This window comes from Coregonus clupeaformis, chromosome 2 (assembly GCF_020615455.1).
Source record: "Coregonus clupeaformis isolate EN_2021a chromosome 2, ASM2061545v1, whole genome shotgun sequence".
In the NCBI taxonomy this organism is placed as follows: Eukaryota; Metazoa; Chordata; class Actinopteri; order Salmoniformes; family Salmonidae; genus Coregonus; species Coregonus clupeaformis.
In genome coordinates, this window is record NC_059193.1 from 10,605,713 (window position 1) to 10,623,402 (window position 17,690).

The 17,690-nt window shown below is 46.4% G+C and overlaps 1 protein-coding gene across 2 annotated transcripts; it reads right to left on the reverse strand.

The window, feature by feature from the left end:
- Nucleotides 1–1,098: 1,098 nt before the first annotated feature.
- Nucleotides 1,099–16,580, reverse strand: sting1 (stimulator of interferon response cGAMP interactor 1). 2 transcript variants are annotated; one of them, XM_041872126.1, is made up of 7 exons: nt 16,269–16,580; nt 15,171–15,397; nt 14,805–14,985; nt 8,208–8,316; nt 7,817–8,058; nt 7,360–7,546; nt 1,099–1,139 (listed from the first exon to the last, which is right to left on the reverse strand). In XM_041872126.1, the coding sequence occupies exons 1-7, from the start codon at nt 16,404–16,406 to the stop codon at nt 1,129–1,131; spliced, it is 1,095 nt and encodes a 364-aa protein (XP_041728060.1). In that variant the 5' UTR covers nt 16,407–16,580; the 3' UTR covers nt 1,099–1,128. The 2 variants fall into 2 exon arrangements, with proteins under 2 accessions (XP_041728060.1, XP_041728059.1); XM_041872125.2 differs by lacking the exon at nt 1,099–1,139 and adding an exon at nt 6,256–7,065.
- Between the last annotated feature and the right edge of the window lie 1,110 nt (nt 16,581–17,690).

The window sequence follows — 17,690 nt, forward strand, 5'->3', positions numbered from 1 at the left end:
CTTTTTGGTTCCAGGTAGAATCCTTTTGGTTCCAGGTAGAACCCCTTTGAGTTTTATGTAGAACCCTTTCCGTAGAGAGTTCTACATGAAACCCAAAAGGGTTCTACCTGGAACCAAAAAGGGTTATCCTATGGGGACAGCCGAAGAACCCTTTTGGAACCCTTTTTTCTAAGAGTGTATCACTGATGTGCCCTATTTCGTCAAAATATTCTATCCTTCAAGCATATTCAGTGAAGTTGAGAAACTGTCAGCCCAGAACACGTCACCTGCTTGCTAGCTCCTGCATGGTCAATCACCAGGTCATGTGTTGCTGTCTAGAAAAATCTACAACCTTGAATCCATACACCTGCTGGATAGTTTGAACTTTTCTAAACAGTATCCAAGTTAGCAGTGTCTTTATGTCATTCATTCAATGTCAACGATTCTGATGTGGATGCGGTGGTGGAGTCAAGCGCAGGACACAGAAGAATAGTCAAGACGATTTTTACTAGATACTTAGTAAGGCACACACAAAAATAACAGCCTCCAAAAAAAACACACGAGGTGTAACAAAATACGCGAGTGCGTAAAATACCCACTAAGGCCACGGACACAGAACCTAAACATGCAGACAGGCGAACAATAACACACAACATGCAAACCTAACAAAGGGGAACTTATAGGATACATAATCATGACAGAATACGAGACAGGTGCACCAACTAGACATAACCAAACAAACATCGAAAACCTCAAGCGGTAGTAGCTAGTACTCCGGGGACGACGAACGCCGAAGCCTGCCTGAGCAAGGAGGAGGAGCAGCCTCGGCGGTCTCCGTGACAGTACCCCCCCCCCCTTGACGCGCGGCTCCAGCCGTGCGCCGGCCTCGGGGACGGCCAGGAGGACGCGGAGCAGGGCGCGTAGGATGACTCCGGTGGAACTCCGTCAGGAGGGAGGGATCTAAAATGTCCCTCCTAGGCACCCAGCACCGTTCCTCCGGTCCGTACCCCTCCCACTCCACGAGATACTGCAGACCCCCCATCCGACGTCTCGAATCTACGATGGACCGGACTGAGTACGCCGGAGCCCCCTCGATGTCCAGTGGGGGCGGAGGAGTCTCCCGTATCTCACTGTCCTGGAGTGGATCAGCTACCACCGGCCTGAGGAGAGACACATGGAACGAGGGGTTAATGCGATAATCATTAGGCAATTGTAACCTGTAACAAACCTCGTTCAATCTCCTCAGGACTTTAAATGGCCCCACAAACCGCTGACCCAGCCTCCGGCAGGGCAGGCGAAGGGGCAGGTTTCGAGTCGAGAGCCAGACCCGGTCTCCTGGTGCATACACCGGAGCCTCACTGCGGTGGCGATCGGCGCTCGCCTTTTGCCGCCTGATGGCACGCTGCAAATGAACGTGCGCAGCATTCCACGTCTCCTCCGAGCGCCGAAACCACTAGTCCATCGATCTGGCTCTGATGCCAAGGTGCCAGAACCGGCTGGTAACCTAACACACACTGGAAAGGTGTCAGGTTAGTAGATGAATGACGGAGGGAGTTCTGGGCTATCTCTGCCCAGGGAATATATCCCGACCACTCCCCCTGCCGGTCCTGGCAATATGATCTCAGAAACCTACCCACATCCTGGTTCACTCTCTCCACCTGCCCATTACTCTCAGGGTGAAAACCCGAGGTAAGGCTAACCGAGACCCCCAAGCGTTCCATGAACGCCCTCCAGACTCTAGAGGTGAATTGGGAACCCCGATCAGACACTATATCCTCGGGTACCCCGTAGTGCCGGAAGACGTGGGTAAACAAAGCCTCAGCAGTCTGTAGGGCAGTAGGGAGACCCGGCATTGGGATGAGACGACAGGCTTTAGAGAACCGATCCACAACGACCAGAATGGTGGTATTCCCCTGGGAGGGGGGAAGGTGCGTGACAAAGTCTACCGATAGGTGAGACCACGGCCGTTGTGGAACGGGTAGGGGTTGTAACTTCCCCCTGGGCAGGTGTCTAGGCGCCTTACACTGAGCGCACACCGAGCAGGAGGAGACATAAACCCTCACGTCCCTAGCCAATGTTGGCCACCAGTACTTGTCACTAAGGCAGCGCACTGTCCGGCCGATACCAGGATGTCCAGAGGAGGGTGACGTATGAGCCCAATATATGAGACGATCACGAATCTCGAGCGGAACGTACGTCCGCCCCACCGGACACTCTGGAGGAGTAGGGTCGGTGCGTAACGCCCGCTCGATCTCCGCATCGACCTCCCACACCACCGGTGCCACCAGACAAGACTCCGGCAGTATGGGCGTGGGCTCAATGGACCTCTCCTCCGCATCATATCGCCGAGACAGGGCGTCTGCCTTACCGTTCTGGGACCCTGGGATGTACGTGAGCTTAAACACAAACCGGGCCAGGAACATGTTCCACCTAGCATGCCGAGGGTTCAGTCTCCTAGCTGCCCGGATGTATTCCAGGTTACGATGGTCGGTCAGAATGAGAAAAGGGTGTTGAGCCCCCTCAAGCCAATGCCTCCACACCTTTAGGGCTTGAACCACGGCGAGCAGCTCCCTGTCCCCCACGTCATAATTACGTTCGGCCGGGCTGAGCTTCTTAGAGTAAAAAGCGCAGGGCCGGAGTTTAGGAGGCGTGCCTGAGCGTTGAGACAGTACAGCCCCAATACCGGCCTCTGACGCGTCCACCTCCACCTGGAACGCTAAAGCGGGATCCGGATGCGCCAGCACAGGAGCAGAGGTGAACAGGTCCTTCAGTTTACAAAAGGCCCTGTCCGCCTCAGCTGACCACTGCAAACGCACCGGGACCCCCTTCAGCAGGGAGGTGATGGGAGCTGCCACCTGTCCAAAACCCCGGATAAACCTCCGGTAGTAATTAGCAAAACCCCAAAACCACTGCACTTCCTTAACCGTGGTTGGAGTCTGCCAATTACGCACGGCTGAAACGCAGTCAATCTCCATCTTCACCCCTGACGCGGACAATTGATGGCCCATGAAGGAGATGGACTCCTGGAAAAACAGACATTTCTCTGCCTTGACATACAAGTCATGCTCCAACAGCCTACCCAACACTCGACGCACCAGGGCTACATACTCGGCTCGTGTAGAAGAGTAAACTAGTATGTCGTCAATATACACTACTACACCCTGCCCATGCAAATCCCGGAAGATCTCGTCCACAAAGGATTGGAAGACTGAAGGAGCATTCATTAACCCGTATGGCATGACGAGATGCTCGTAGTGACCCGAGGTGGTACTAAATGCTGTCTTCCATTCATCTCCCTCCCTAATACGCACCAAGTTGTAGGCGCTCCTGAGATCCAGTTTTGTGAAGAAACGCGCTCCGTGTAATGATTCCTTCATACTCGCAATCAGAGGGAGTGGATAACTGTATTTTACAGTGATCTGATTGAGACTACGGTAATCAATACACGGGCGCAAACCTCCATCCTTCTTCACAAAAAAGAAACTCGAGGACGCAGGGGAAGTGGAGGGCCGTATGTATCCCTGTCTCAGAGACTCGGCTATGTATGTCTCCATAGCTACCTTCTCCTCTTGAGACAGAGGATACACATGACTACGTGGAAGTGCAGCACCTGCCTGGAGGTCTATCGCACAATCCCCCTGTCTATGAGGTGGCAATCGCGTCGCCCTAGTCTTGCTGAACACTAGTGCCAAATCCTCATACTCAGGAGGAATGTGCAGTGCGGGCAATTGGTTCGGACTCTCCACCGTGGTCGCCCCTACGGAAACACCTAGACATCGCCCAACACACTGGGCAGACCATTCCTTAAGAGCCCTCTGTTGCCACGAAATGGTGGGGTCATGGGCGATTAACCAAGGAAGCCCCAGCATCACGGGATACGCAGGAGAGTCGATCAGATATAACTGAATGATCTCCTCATGACCCCCCTGCGCCTTCATCTTTAGTGGCGCTGTGACCTCCCTAATCAACCCAGATCCCAACGGACGGCTATCTAAGGCATGAATCTGGAAAGGCACCTCTACTGGTCGGAGGGAAATCCCTAACTGAACACAACATTTACGATCAATAAAATTCCCAGCTGCACCTGAATCGACTAGCGCCTTATGCTGGGAATGAGATGCAACCTGGGGGAATACTACAGGTATACATATGTGACCAACAGAGAGCTCTGGGTGAGTTGGGCGCCTACTCACCTGAAATGACTCCCCAGTGCGTGACCTGTTGCCTCGATCCCCTGGAGACCCTCCCCAGCACCGAACCGCAGTGTGTCCTCTACGGCCACAGTTGGTGCAGGGGACGGCCTCCCTCCAGGTCTCTCTCCTCCTCTCTCTAGCGCCAGCACCCCCGAGCTCCATAGGGCTCGGCTCGGAGGTGCTGGGGGATGGAATGGACGGCCCCAACTCCGGACGTCCGCGGGTGGCCAGCAGGGTATCCAGACGGATTGACATGTCCACCAGCTGGTCGAAGGTTAAATTGGTGTCCCTGCAGGCCAACTCTCGTCGAACGTCCTCTCGCAGGCTGCACCGATAGTGGTCGATGAGGGCCCTCTCATTCCACCCCGCATCTGCCGCTAGAGTCCGGAAGTCCAGGGCGAACTCCTGTGCGCTCCTCCTCCCCTGTCGGAGGTGGAACAGACGCTCCCCCGCCGCTTTACCCTCTGGGGGATGATCGAAAACAGCCCTGAAGCGGCGGGAGAACTCTGCGTAGCTGATGGTGGCGGCGTCTATTCCCCTCCATTCGGCATTGGCCCACTCTAAAGCCTTGCCTGAGAGACAGGAGATGAGGGCGGAAACACTCTCGTATCCCGAGGGCGCCGGGTGTATAGTTGCCAGGTAGAGCTCCACCTGAAGGAGGAACCCCTGACACCCGGCTGCGGTGCCATCATATGCCCTCGGGAGTGAGAGCCGAATCCCACTGGACTCCGGAGCTGGTATGATAGGGCTGGCCGATGGTGGTGGTACGGTAGGAGGAGGTGTGGGCAAGCCTCCTCTCTCCAATCGGCGCAGGGTGTTCATAACCTCTTGCATGGCGGCGCCGAGTTGCTGGATCATGGCGATCTGGCTGCTGACCCGCTCCTCCAGTGACTCGGTCACCGCTGCTGCTGCTCCTGCTGACTCCATAGGTGGTGTGTTATTCTGTCAACGATTCTGATGTGTATGCGGTGGTGGAGTCAAGCGCAGGACACAGAAGAATAGTCAAGACGATTTTTACTAGATACTTAGTAAGGCACACACAAAAATAACAGCCTCCCAAAAAAACACACGAGGTGTAACAAAATACGCGAGTGCGTAAAATACCCACTAAGGCCACGGACACAGAACCTAAACATGCGGACAATAACACACAACATGCAAACCTAACAAAGGGGAACTTATAGGAGACATAATCATGACAGAATACGAGACAGGTGCACCAACTAGACATAACCAAACAAACATCGAAAACCTCAAGCGGTAGTAGCTAGTACTCCGGGGACGACGAACGCCGAAGCCTGCCCGAGCAAGGAGGAGGAGCAGCCTCGGCGGTCTCCGTGACACTCAATCAAATGGATATGGTATCTGTTGCAATCCCAAATACGTGTTTCAAAAGGAATCATCCGGATCATGTGTGTGTGTGCGTGTGCATGTGCATGTGTACACTGTAGATAGATAACATTCCTGGTAACTTGTGACTCAGGCTCTGTTCTCCTCTGTATGATCAGCCCAGGCTCAGCCCACTCCCTTGCCCCAGGCCAGGCATGCAGATATGGGATCTTTCTCTTTCCTCTCAAATTCAAGCTCCTTTATTGGCATGAAAAACATTGAGTTGTACATTGCGTTGTATACATTGTTGCCAAAGCAGTTGCCAAAGAAATATAACAAATATAAAAGTCTAAACACGGAAAATGAAACTATAACTAACTTATAACTAACTGTCATCCTCACCATTATATCAGTACTACCATCATCATTACTACTACTACAACTACTACCACCATCATTACACTGCTATCATTACCATCACCCCTACTACCTACAATAATAATAATAAAAAAAATAATAATAGTAATAACAATAATAATATTAAGTAAGTTACTGCTTACTATGCAGATTTTATTATTCAGTGTCCCTCAGGCTCTCTCTCTCTTTCTCTCTCTCCCCTTCTCACTCTCACTCTCACTCTCTCTCTGTCTCTCTCTCTCTCTCTCTCTCTCTCTCTCTCTCTCTCTCTCTCTCTCTCTCTCTCTCTCTCTCTCTCTCTCTCTCTCTCTCTCTCTCTCTCTCTCTCTCTCTCTCTCTCTCTCTCTCTCTCTCTCTCTCTCTCTCTCTCTCTCTCTCTCTCTCTCTCTCTCTCTCTCTCTCTGTGTGTTTACTTCACCCCATGGTTCAAGCTGTGCAAACAATGTAAATCCATCATAGCGTTGTACATACAGTACGGACAGATGAATTACAGAGCTGAGGAGAGTGTAGCACAACATGCACGCAATGAGAGGAATTAGCAGGGTTGTTATGGTCAATTGACTCTGAACTCTGTTTGTTTGTATGCATACAGAAACACAACACTTACAGTAAGTGGCCAAATGTTACAGCCAACACAGGATTGTATTACACCATTAACAATGTTCTGTTATTCCTCTGTTTGTATGCAATCTGACCCTGGTATGTAAACCAATGAGTGGCAGGGTGAAGGGGAGAGCAAGGCCTTCTTGCTCTACTTTGAGATGTCTTTGAGGGCTCCTTCCTTGCAGCCTGGTTTAGTGCTGCTGCTGTTGTACATACGTGCAATTTATGAGGGCCAATTATGTTGTATAATTCTGTGTGTGTGTGTGTGTGTTTATCTCTCTAGACCTGTCTCACGGAGAAAGGTCTTCCGAATTCTCAACCGGTTCCCTGAGCGTACGTGGCATGTCATGACTGATCATGAGCGTAGGCTCCCTGCTCATTGGCTCAGCTCTGTGCCAGTAATCTATGAGGGGCAGGGCATGGGATGGGCGGCCCACCTCAGGCTGAGGGATGACAGGGGGAACATAGAACTCTTCTTTCTCCTGCTGATCCAGGTTCTTCAGAATGGCCTTGGACAGGAAGTGAGGGTCATCCTCATGTTCATCTACAGGAAGTAAAAATTATATAGGGTACATACTACGAGAGAGAGAGAGAGAGAGAGAGAGAGAGAGGCTGAGAGAGAGAGGCTGAGAAAGAGAGAGAGAGGGAGGCTGAGAGAGAGCGAGAGAGATAGGTTGAGAGAGGTTGAGAGAGAGGTTGAGAGAGGTTGAGAGAGAGGTTGAGAGAGAGAGAGAGAGCGAGAGAGCGAGAGAGCGAGAGAGCGAGAGAGAGAGAGAGAGAGAGAGAGAGAGAGAGAGAGAGAGAGAGAGAGAGAGAGAAGGACAGACAGATATCTAACCGTTGAGCAGGATGAGTCGGTAGCGGTTCCTGCACTCCAGTGAACGGTCCAGTATGTCCTGTAGAGTCCTGTAGAACAGCAGCACCTGCTCTCTCCTGTCCTTCTCCCCAAACCCTGCACTGCTCTCCTGAGACATCTTATACAGTGTCAGCAGAGGGGTGGCATACTCCACCACACAGTGATGGACCTACAGACACACACACACACACACACACACACAGGAGATACTGTGATTAGGCGTTTCAGTGCAAAAAATCTGCAAATGGGTTTATAGATTGTCCACACATTTGGCCACGGTGTTGCAAGTGTTGGGCTTTTCCAAGTTTGTTTTAGTATTTTCCAGAGCTCCATAAGCACTCACTGTTGATTCACAATTTGACCACATGGTGGTGCCAGTGTGATGCATTTCACTTTGAGATAGTGTTTGAGAATGTGCCTGTAAATGAATCACGCCTACCTGTCTGTCCTTGTCCAATACGCTGTAGACACTGTGCTTGTAGACACGCCCCCTGACACCTGCCCTGTCGATCTCTGTGTTAGGGAGGTTGTCATGGAAATTGATGTTAGTGTCCGCATCCTCCAGCTTGTGAGTGATGTTTGCGTTGAGAGGGAGGAGGATGAGGAGCTTTCTGGAACCCTTGGTCTCAAACGGACCTACCATATTTGAAGCACGGAACTCTGCGATAGAACCCTCCAACCCTACCAGAGAAACACACACATGCATGCACGGGCGCGCACACACACACAATGGGATACATGTACATTTGAACAGGAACACACACACAACGTTGACATGACAGCTTTTTGATTTATGAAATGAGAGCACTTCATGAATTAATGCTACTTACGAGGCAGAACCAGGTTGAGGTAGCCCAGGTGGAAAGACCAAGCCAGGCCATGAGCCACGTTCATCTTCCTCTTCTCACAGATCTCTGACACCTCCACCTCAGACGGACCCTGGACATGGGAGAGAGAAACAACAACCGGAAAATAACCAGAATTACTCACAGGACAAGAGAATGGGATAAAAAGATGGGAAGTAGGAATTAATGTTATACATTTTAGCTGAGCTTTGTGTGTGGGAGTTTGTGTGTGGGTGTCAGAAATAGGGCTGTGGCATTTTGTCAGCCGGTCTCACAGTAATTGACCGTTAATTAACATAAACACATTTAGCATCTCCAGGCCTCCACACATAAGAGCTGCATACTGTACAAGCCACTGATGCGCGCCTTTGGAACATCTACATTTAAAAAAGTCAAATGAATGAATTAATCAAATGAATCACAATAAATCAATTATGTATTTTAGTCAGGTCTAAAGAAACATTATGATATTTCAGAAGAACAGAATATGAGTTGGCCTACTGTATGTTATCTGGCTATGCTCCATGCCATAGGCTGTAGGCTTGTTCATTTAGCTGACAATATATGCTTATAAGTCCCGTGCCATTATTTTATATTATATGATTTTATAGTAAGAAGAATATAATTGAACTTAGCTGAATAAAATATAATTTCCTCATTCCAGAGCAAGTGCACATATGAAGTGGCTATGTTGAGCATAAAAGTGATCATATGAAACAGGTCCTATATGCTAGATTTAGAGTTATTTGGCAATGATACAAACCTTAGAATGTCTTCGAAATCAAAACATACTGCATATGGGCTGCATGACGCAACTACAGGCTATTGATGATTGAGAAAATCGCAAAATATGCTTGTGCTCTGTTCCTTGCCTCAAGCTGCACAGCTGTTCTCTTATCAAGTGATCATATTTTCACCCATCAGACTATTCTAAATGTAATCTAGTCTTTACGAATATGTAAAATTACTTTCGGGGGATACATGTTATCTGTATGCACTGGAATAGCGAATTTGGGCTTTGCAAATTGCAGAAAGGCAGAGCTGAAGTGGAGAAAGACAAATTTGCAGGTCCATTATGATATTCCAAGAGAGCAACTTGGCATATAACAAGGCAATTAGAAAATGCCAGACGGGCTCATTTTTCTAACTTGATCACTAATAATCAGAATAATTCGAGAGTGCTCTACACGACCATTGATGGCCTGATAAATCCTAACCCCGCAAACCTATGTGAACTTTCCTCCACATCTAAATGTGATGAGTTTGCGGTATATTTCAGAGATAAGATAACAAACATTAGGCTGGGTATCAATCAAGCAAGACCTGATGAGAAGTTTGATGATATGTGCCCTAGCCTACCACACAAAGGCACTATGGATTTATTTTCCCTGGTTGACACCGACATGCTCAGGAAAGTGATATCACAACTTAAGCCTTCTACCTGCCTTCTCGATCCTATCCCGCCACCTTCTTCAAAACAGTTTTTAATTGCATATCTGAAGAAGTTCAAGCTATTGTTAATCACTCCCTGTTCACAGGCACTTTCCCCACTGCACTAAAAACTGCTATGGTGAAACCCCTTCTGAAGAAAAGTAATCTAGATTCTTCAGCGTTTAGCAATTTTCGGCCATCTCCAACTTTCCATTCATAAGCAAAATTCTGGAGAAATTGGTTTTCAAACAGCAAAATTATTTTTCAAGTGCCAACTGTATTTTTGAAAAATTCCAATCTGATTTTCGGGCCCACCACAGCATAGAGACAGCCTTAGTGAAAATGGTAAATGATCTTAGAGCCAACATAGATACCAGACAGCTCTCTGTCCTTGTACTCTTGGATTTAAGTGCTGCATTCGACACTGTTGTCCATGATGTCCTTCTGGACAGACTGGAGTGGTGGGTTGGCCTCTCTGGTCCAGTTCTAAATTGGTTTAGGACCTATTTAACCGGTTGAGAGTTTTTTGTCACCCTTGGTGAACCTTACTAAGAGAAAATACATATCACATGTGGCGTTCCACAAGTTTAGATTTTGGGTCCGGTACTGTTCAGTTTATATATGGTACCCCTTGGCAGCGTTATCAGAAAGCACATCACTGATTTTCACTGCTACGCAGATGATACACAACTTTCCATTTCTGTGTCACCAGAGGACTTTAGCTCCAAGGACAAATGATTAGACTGTATTAGTCATTTAAATACTTGGATGTCTCACAACTTCCTCCAGCTAAATCAAGACGAGACCGAGGTACTTATTGTTGGAGCCAAAGTATAGAGAGAGAATCTGGCCACAGATTTTAATTCAAGGGCATTAAAGATAAAACACCAGGTACAAAACCTAGGTGTTATTTTAGATTCTGAACTCAATTTCTAATCACACATAAGGAATGTGACCAAAATAGCTTTTTACCACCTGAGGAACATTCCCAAGGTGCAGCTGTTTTTCTCTCAGGCTGATTCAGAGAGAAACATTCATGATTTTATTACAAGCAGGCTTGACTACTGTAATGCTCTCCTGTCTGGTCTACCCAAGAAAGCCATTGGTCAACTGCAAAACTTACAGAATGCTGCAGCATGGGTACTGACCAAGACCAGATGGAGAGCACACATTATACCGGTTTTAAGGTCTCTGCACTGGCTGCCTGTGAGTTTTAGAATTAATTTTAAGATTCTTCTATTGGTTTTTAAATCAATCCATCATGTCAGACATGATTTTAAGTTATGTACCCAGTAAGTCCCTCAGGTTCTCTGGCATAGACCTTTTAACTATCCCAATGCCTAGGACCAAGAGGCATGGAGAGGAAGCCTTTAGTTACTATGCCCCCAGCCTCTGGAATAGCCTGCCAGAGAACCTGAGGGGGGCCGAAACTGTGGACATTTTTTAAAGAGATCTTAAAACACACCTTTTTAGCTTTGGTTTTTAGTCATCGCTGAAACTCCCCAACGGGCTCGGGGGGCAGAGGTCAAGTCATGCATCCCCTGAAACCGCACTTCTTAACACCCGCCCACTTAACCCAGAAGCACCAATGTGTCAGAGGAAACACTGTTTAACTGACAACCAAGGTCAGCCTGCAGGCCTGCCACAAGGAGCCAAGTAAAGCCCCCCTGGCCAAACCCTCCCCTAACCCGGACGACACTGGGCCAATTGTGCACCTCCTTATGGGACTCCCGATCACAGCTGGTTGTGTACAGCCTGGGTTCAAACCAGAGTCTGTAGCGACACCTCTAGCACTGCGATGCAGTGCCTTAGACTGCTGCGCCACTCGGGAGGCCCTGTTCTTTTGTTTTTTATCCTCTTATGTTTGTTATGTAGTGAATATATATATATATATATATATATATATTTTGTCATTTTAGCAGACGCTCTTATCCAGAGCGACTTACAGTTAGTGAGTACATACATTTTCATACTGCCCCCCCGTGGGAAACGAACCAACAACCCTGGCGTTGCAAGCGCCATGCTCTACCAACTGAGCTACAGGGGACTACATTTTCATTGTTTTTATTAGTTGTTTTCCGGTGAAGCATATTGTGTTGCATTCCATGTCTGAAATGTGCAGTATAAATAAAGCTTGATTTGATTTGATTTGACTAGCTATTCAAAATCAAATACAAGTTCACTATAATTGTAGGCTACCTGTAAGTCGCCCTGCACAATCAATGAAACAACAGCACCCCCAGACTCATGTACAGTGGGGGAAAAAAGTATTTAGTCAGCCACCAATTGTGCAAGGTCTCCCACTTAAAAAGATGAGAGAGGCCTGTAATTTTCATCATAGGTACACATCAATTATGACAGACAAAATGAGAAAAAATAATCCAGAAAATCACATTGTAGGATTTTTAATGAATTTATTTGCAAATTATGGTGGAAAATAAGTATTTGGTCAATAACAAAAGTTTCTCAATACTTTGTTATATACCCTTTGTTGGCAATGACACAGGTCAAACGTTTTCTGTAAGTCTTCACAAGGTTTTCACACACTGTTGCTGGTATTTTGGCCCATTCCTCCATGCAGATCTCCTCTAGAGCAGTGATGTTTTGGGGCTGTCGCTGGGCAACACGGACTTTCAACTCCCTCCAAAGATTTTCTATGGGGTTGAGATCTGGAGACTGGCTAGGCCACTCCAGGACCTTGAAATGCTTCTTACGAAGCCACTCCTTCATTGCCCGGGCGGTGTGTTTGGGATCATTGTCATGCTGAAAGACCCAGCCACGTTTCATCTTCAATGCCCTTGCTGATGGAAGGAGGTTTTCACTCAAAATCTCACAATACATGGCCCCAATCATTCTTTCCTTTACACGGATCAGTCGTCCTGGTCCCTTTGCAGAAAAACAGCCCCAAAGCATGATGTTTCCACCCCCATGCTTCACAGTAGGTATGGTGTTCTTTGGATGCAACTCAGCATTCTTTGTCCTCCAAACACGACGAGTTGAGTTTTTACCAAGAAGTTCTATTTTGGTTTCATCTGACCATATGACATTCTCCCAATCCTCTTCTGGATCATCCAAATGCAATCTAGCAAACTTCAGACTGGCCTGGACATGTACTGGCTTAAGCAGGGGGACACGTCTGGCACTGCAGGATTTGAGTCCCTGGCGGCGTAGTGTGTTACTGATGGTAGGCTTTGTTACTTTGGTCCCAGCTCTCTGCAGGTCATTCACTAGGTCCCCCCGTGTGGTTCTGGGATTTTTGCTCACCGTTCTTGTGATCATTTTGACCCCACAGGGTGAGATCTTGCGTGGAGCCCCAGATCGAGGGAGATTATCAGTGGTCTTGTATGTCTTCCATTTCCTAATAATTGCTCCCACAGTTGATTTCTTCAAACCAAGCTGCTTACCTATTGCAGATTCAGTCTTCTCAGCCTGGTGCAGGTCTACAATTTTGTTTCTGGTGTCCTTTGACAGCTCTTTGGTCTTGGCCATAGTGGAGTTTGGAGTGTGACTGTTTGAGGTTGTGGACAGGTGTCTTTTATACTGATAACAAGTTCAAACAGGTGCCATTAATACAGGTAACGAGTGGAGGACAGAGGAGCCTCTTAAAGAAGAAGTTACAGGTCTGTGAGAGCCAGAAATCTTGCTTGTTTGTAGCTGACCAAATACTTATTTTCCACCATAATTTGCAAATAAATTCATTAAAAATCCTACAATGTGATTTTCTGGATTTTCTTTTCTCAATTTGTCTGTCATAGTTGACGTGTACCTATCATGAGAATTACAGGCCTCTCTCATCTTTTTAAGTGGGAGAACTTGCACAATTGGTGGCTGACTAAATACTTTTTTCCCCCACTGTATATACATTTGGGAGTGTAGCATAATGTAACCAGTCCATCCAGTATGCATAATAATACAGTCCACACTCAAAGGCCATTACTCGAATTTGTTTAATTTTGGAGTATAGGCTAGAACAATTATGTACCAAAGACATCTTAAATCAGTTTTGTTTTATGTTTTTCTGCCATGGGTAATATGCGATAGGCTTTGTATTGTATAACGGCACAATCATAATTTTAATGAAGTTCTTTTTTTCGGCCTTGTTATCTAATATGCATATGGATGTTTTGAATTAATCATCACCTTATAAAGCGCTGTCCATTTCGTTGTGTTAGGCTTTGAAACAACATCCACAAGGCCATGTTTTACACTCAGTTTCAACCTGTTGTTCTTCAAATTGATCATCACACTTAGGTGAGTTTTAAAAGCACTAAACTGTTTTGATGATAAATATTTGATGTGATTTTCGTTTGCATTTGAATTGATGTCAGAGTGGTTAGAGGGACAATAGAGCCCTGAGCACCAGGCCATTAGCAACCTGACGGTCGTTAGCTAGTTGGGTACTACTAATGCCAGACTGCATAAGAGGAGATTACCATGACTCAACAGTCATGTAGAAGTTTACTGCGGTCATGACTCATGGCGGTAATATGGTAACACAACAGCCCTAGTCAGAAAACCTCAGGGTTCCTCAATGGTCCCAGGGACTAGACTGCATGAACAGTGTGTTGCACCTCACTGGATACATAGCTCTTTCCATGTTTACTCTGTGGTGATTTAGGGAAGAATACTAGTTTCCTTAGAAATATTTGGGAAACACGATTTTCAGAAGAAATTAACCACAACAAAATGAAAGCTGCTTGGTGTATTTCAAAACAAGTCCATGCCACTTCTGCTGATTAGCTGACTGTTGGAGGGCAATAGGGGTTACTCTTTTGAGTTTCAGGGGACAGAAATATGCGTCTCGTACAGTATCATTCACCTTCATTGGCTTTACGAAGGTAAACAGTGTTATTATTGGCATAAAGGAAAGAGTTTGGAGCACTAGACTGATGATGGGGCGGCAGGTAGCTTAGTGGTTAAGAGCGTTGTGCCAGTAACCGAAAGGTCGCTGGTTCTAATCCCCGAGCCGACTAGGTGAAAAATCTGTCGATGTGCCCTTGAGCAAGGCACTTAACCCTAATTGCTCTGGTTAAGAGCGTCTGCTAAATGACCACAATTTTTTTAAATTAAAACTCAACCTGGAGACACATAGGGTCCTGTGTTGGTTCATACTGTGTGTGAGAGTTCCAGATTAGGCGCTTGTTATCTCACCAGTACTCCCAGGGTTTTGAGTAGAGGGTAGAGGACACAGGCCAGGATAACCATGCTCCACTGGTCCCTCCAGGGCTGGGGCTTGGTCAAGACAAACAGCAGCACAGCCAACCCCACACCCAGGAGGGTACACACACCCACACAGGCTGTCACCATCTGACCCAGCCTCCCACCACGGTATCTGGGCAGAGAGAAAGAGAGAGAGGAGAGAGGGAGAGGAAGTGAGAGAGAGAGAGAGAGGGCGGTAGAGCGAGAGGGAGGCAGGTAACATGTAAATATCCATGTAAATAACATGTAAATATCCATGTAAATCAATTTATTCGGCTACCATGTTTTGTGAGTATGGAAGTTAATAAGTTCCCTCACCTGGTATTTGCATGATGCAGACATTCCTCTGAGAGAAGAAACACTCCGTGCAGTGAGGGCCCCACAGTCAGGATGAGTATCGCTGCAGCAACGTGTCTGAAGAAGCACTCAGGCTCCAAAACCAAGATAGCCACCGTCACCACGGTAGCCAATCCTATCGCACAGGCTTTGGGTAGACTCCCACGAGGCTGAGGGACCAGACACTCCTCCCCTCCCAACTGCTGCATCTGAGGAACAGACGTAACGAGACCATGACTTAGTATGATATAACACTACAGTAATCATCAGTAAACTCCTGTTCCTTTTGTCATTTTCACAACTTTTCTGGAATAACTTTCAATGAGGAACTATTCCCAGGGTTTGGGTTAGATTTCATCCTCTTCATCAGTGGCATCTTGTGTATGAGATTTCAGAATACGTCACATTAAAACATCCTGGTACGGAACATCGGCGAACTAAGAACAGCCATCTGAGAACAACTAAGAACCCAAATGTGTGTGTGTGTGTGTGTCTGTGTGTGTGTGTGTGGTATATAGGAGTAGTTACACTTCCTATATACACACACCTGCTTGCACTGTTTCAAAGATAATGCCGGTTTACCAGAAATCTAAACTGGCTAGTCCAGTATTGTGCAATATTGTGCAAAGCCTGATTATCTTTTAGTCCTGAACTCAATTACTGGGGAACAATTACGTGAGATAATCCTACAATTGGGAATCTGATTATCATGAATACAATAATATGGCCAATCTCCTTAAGAGAACCCCTCAGCCTGATTTAAAACAAATATAATATATGGTAGAATGGGAGAGGATCACATTTAGTTTAGAAATAATAATTTTAGTCCAGTATAATACATCAGCTATTAAATGGTGCCCTGATGTTACCCATGCACTTCAGAGTAATGGAAACATACCATCATCTCCATGACTACATTCTCATACCACACAACATACATAATCTCATACACAATAAATACTTTTTTTCCATGAGGGAATTGTTATCCTATACCCAGATCTTCATTTGAAGGTTCAGTTCAAATGCAAACAAACGTTTTCAAAAGTTTGCACCTGACATTGCTAATCTGCTGAGGTTTACCTTTCTTCTGTTTGGAGTGGTCCCAGTTCTAGAAAACAGAACAACAGAGACAATCCAAGAATGACAGAGATTAATAGAAATGATAAATAAGAGATCTCTTCCTCTTCCACGTTCTTTCTCACTGTTCTCTCTCTCCATCCATCCCTTTCTGTTATACAAACGTGGGTAATAATTTCAGTTTCAGTTTGACAGAGGCGGAAGTGAGGCAATACTTCCCACACAATAAGCGATAAAGACCAATAGAGAGCGATAGAGTGTGATAGAGAAAGATAAAGGGATAGAGAGTGATAGAGAAAGAGAAAGATAAAGAGAGAGAGAGAGTGATAGAGAAAGATAAAGAGAGAGAGAGAGTGATCAAGAAAGATAAAGAGAGAGAGTGATAGAGAAAGAGAAAGAGATAGAGATAGTGTAGTGTCTGAAGGTCTATTGATTTTGCTGATGTTTGCAAATGGTGTAATAGATTAACTTTACTCTGCTTTGCTGAAACATTTGGAAAAGCATTGCTACATAGGTTTCTTGGAATAGAGGACATTTGGAGATATGTGAAAGCCGGGGATTGGTTTATTAAAATCACGCCATACTATGTCACATAGGATATAAATACCATGTCTTAAACAAAGAAGGAGAAAAACAACATATTAACACATTGGGCCGTTGTTCTCCAGATATCTGCAGATGTCTGTAAATTGATACTGTGATCTTTGATATAATAAACCTTTATAATCAAAGTACAGTGTAAGCGGACTTCTTATCATCACAGCATAATTAGCAACATATTTTGAGACACCACATAAATGGCGACAAGGATTTGGGACGTGCTACGTCTTTTCTCAGCATTCCATTCATGGGCTACGAAGTGACTCCCGCTCAAGACGCCGGCAGATAAGGTGAGATTACTCACAGTTCTTTGGGCGCTGGTCGGTTCGTGTGCTTGTGTCTGTGTTTGTTCAGATGTACCGTCAAAGGACTTGTGTGTGCGCTTTGCTGTTATTTGCTGTGGGATGAGAGTCCGTTCTAAATGTCTAACTTTGTTTGCGTTGGGAACAACGCAAACAGGGGGGAGAGTCTATAGAAATTATTGACACTGGGCACACATATTTTGGCTTGGAAAAAGTGTGAGAGAGTGTCCAGGAAAAGCATGAAGGAATAAGGCCAGGAATAAGGAAAAAGTATACTTTTAGGACGCCGTTGATTTAAGGAAGCCCTTGAAACAAGGCGATCATGTCAGTGGCTGAGTGTAGATGCGGTGTGGAAATCAAGCGCAGGAAACACGGGCGTTCGTGAACAGACTTTAGTACACGAAAGCAGCACCAAACAGGCGAACAGCCAACCCAACCGGGAGGCAAGATACAAATTACGCACAATAAACACAGTGCGTAAAACGACGATAGCGCACACAGTGCGGACTCTCGAAAACAACAA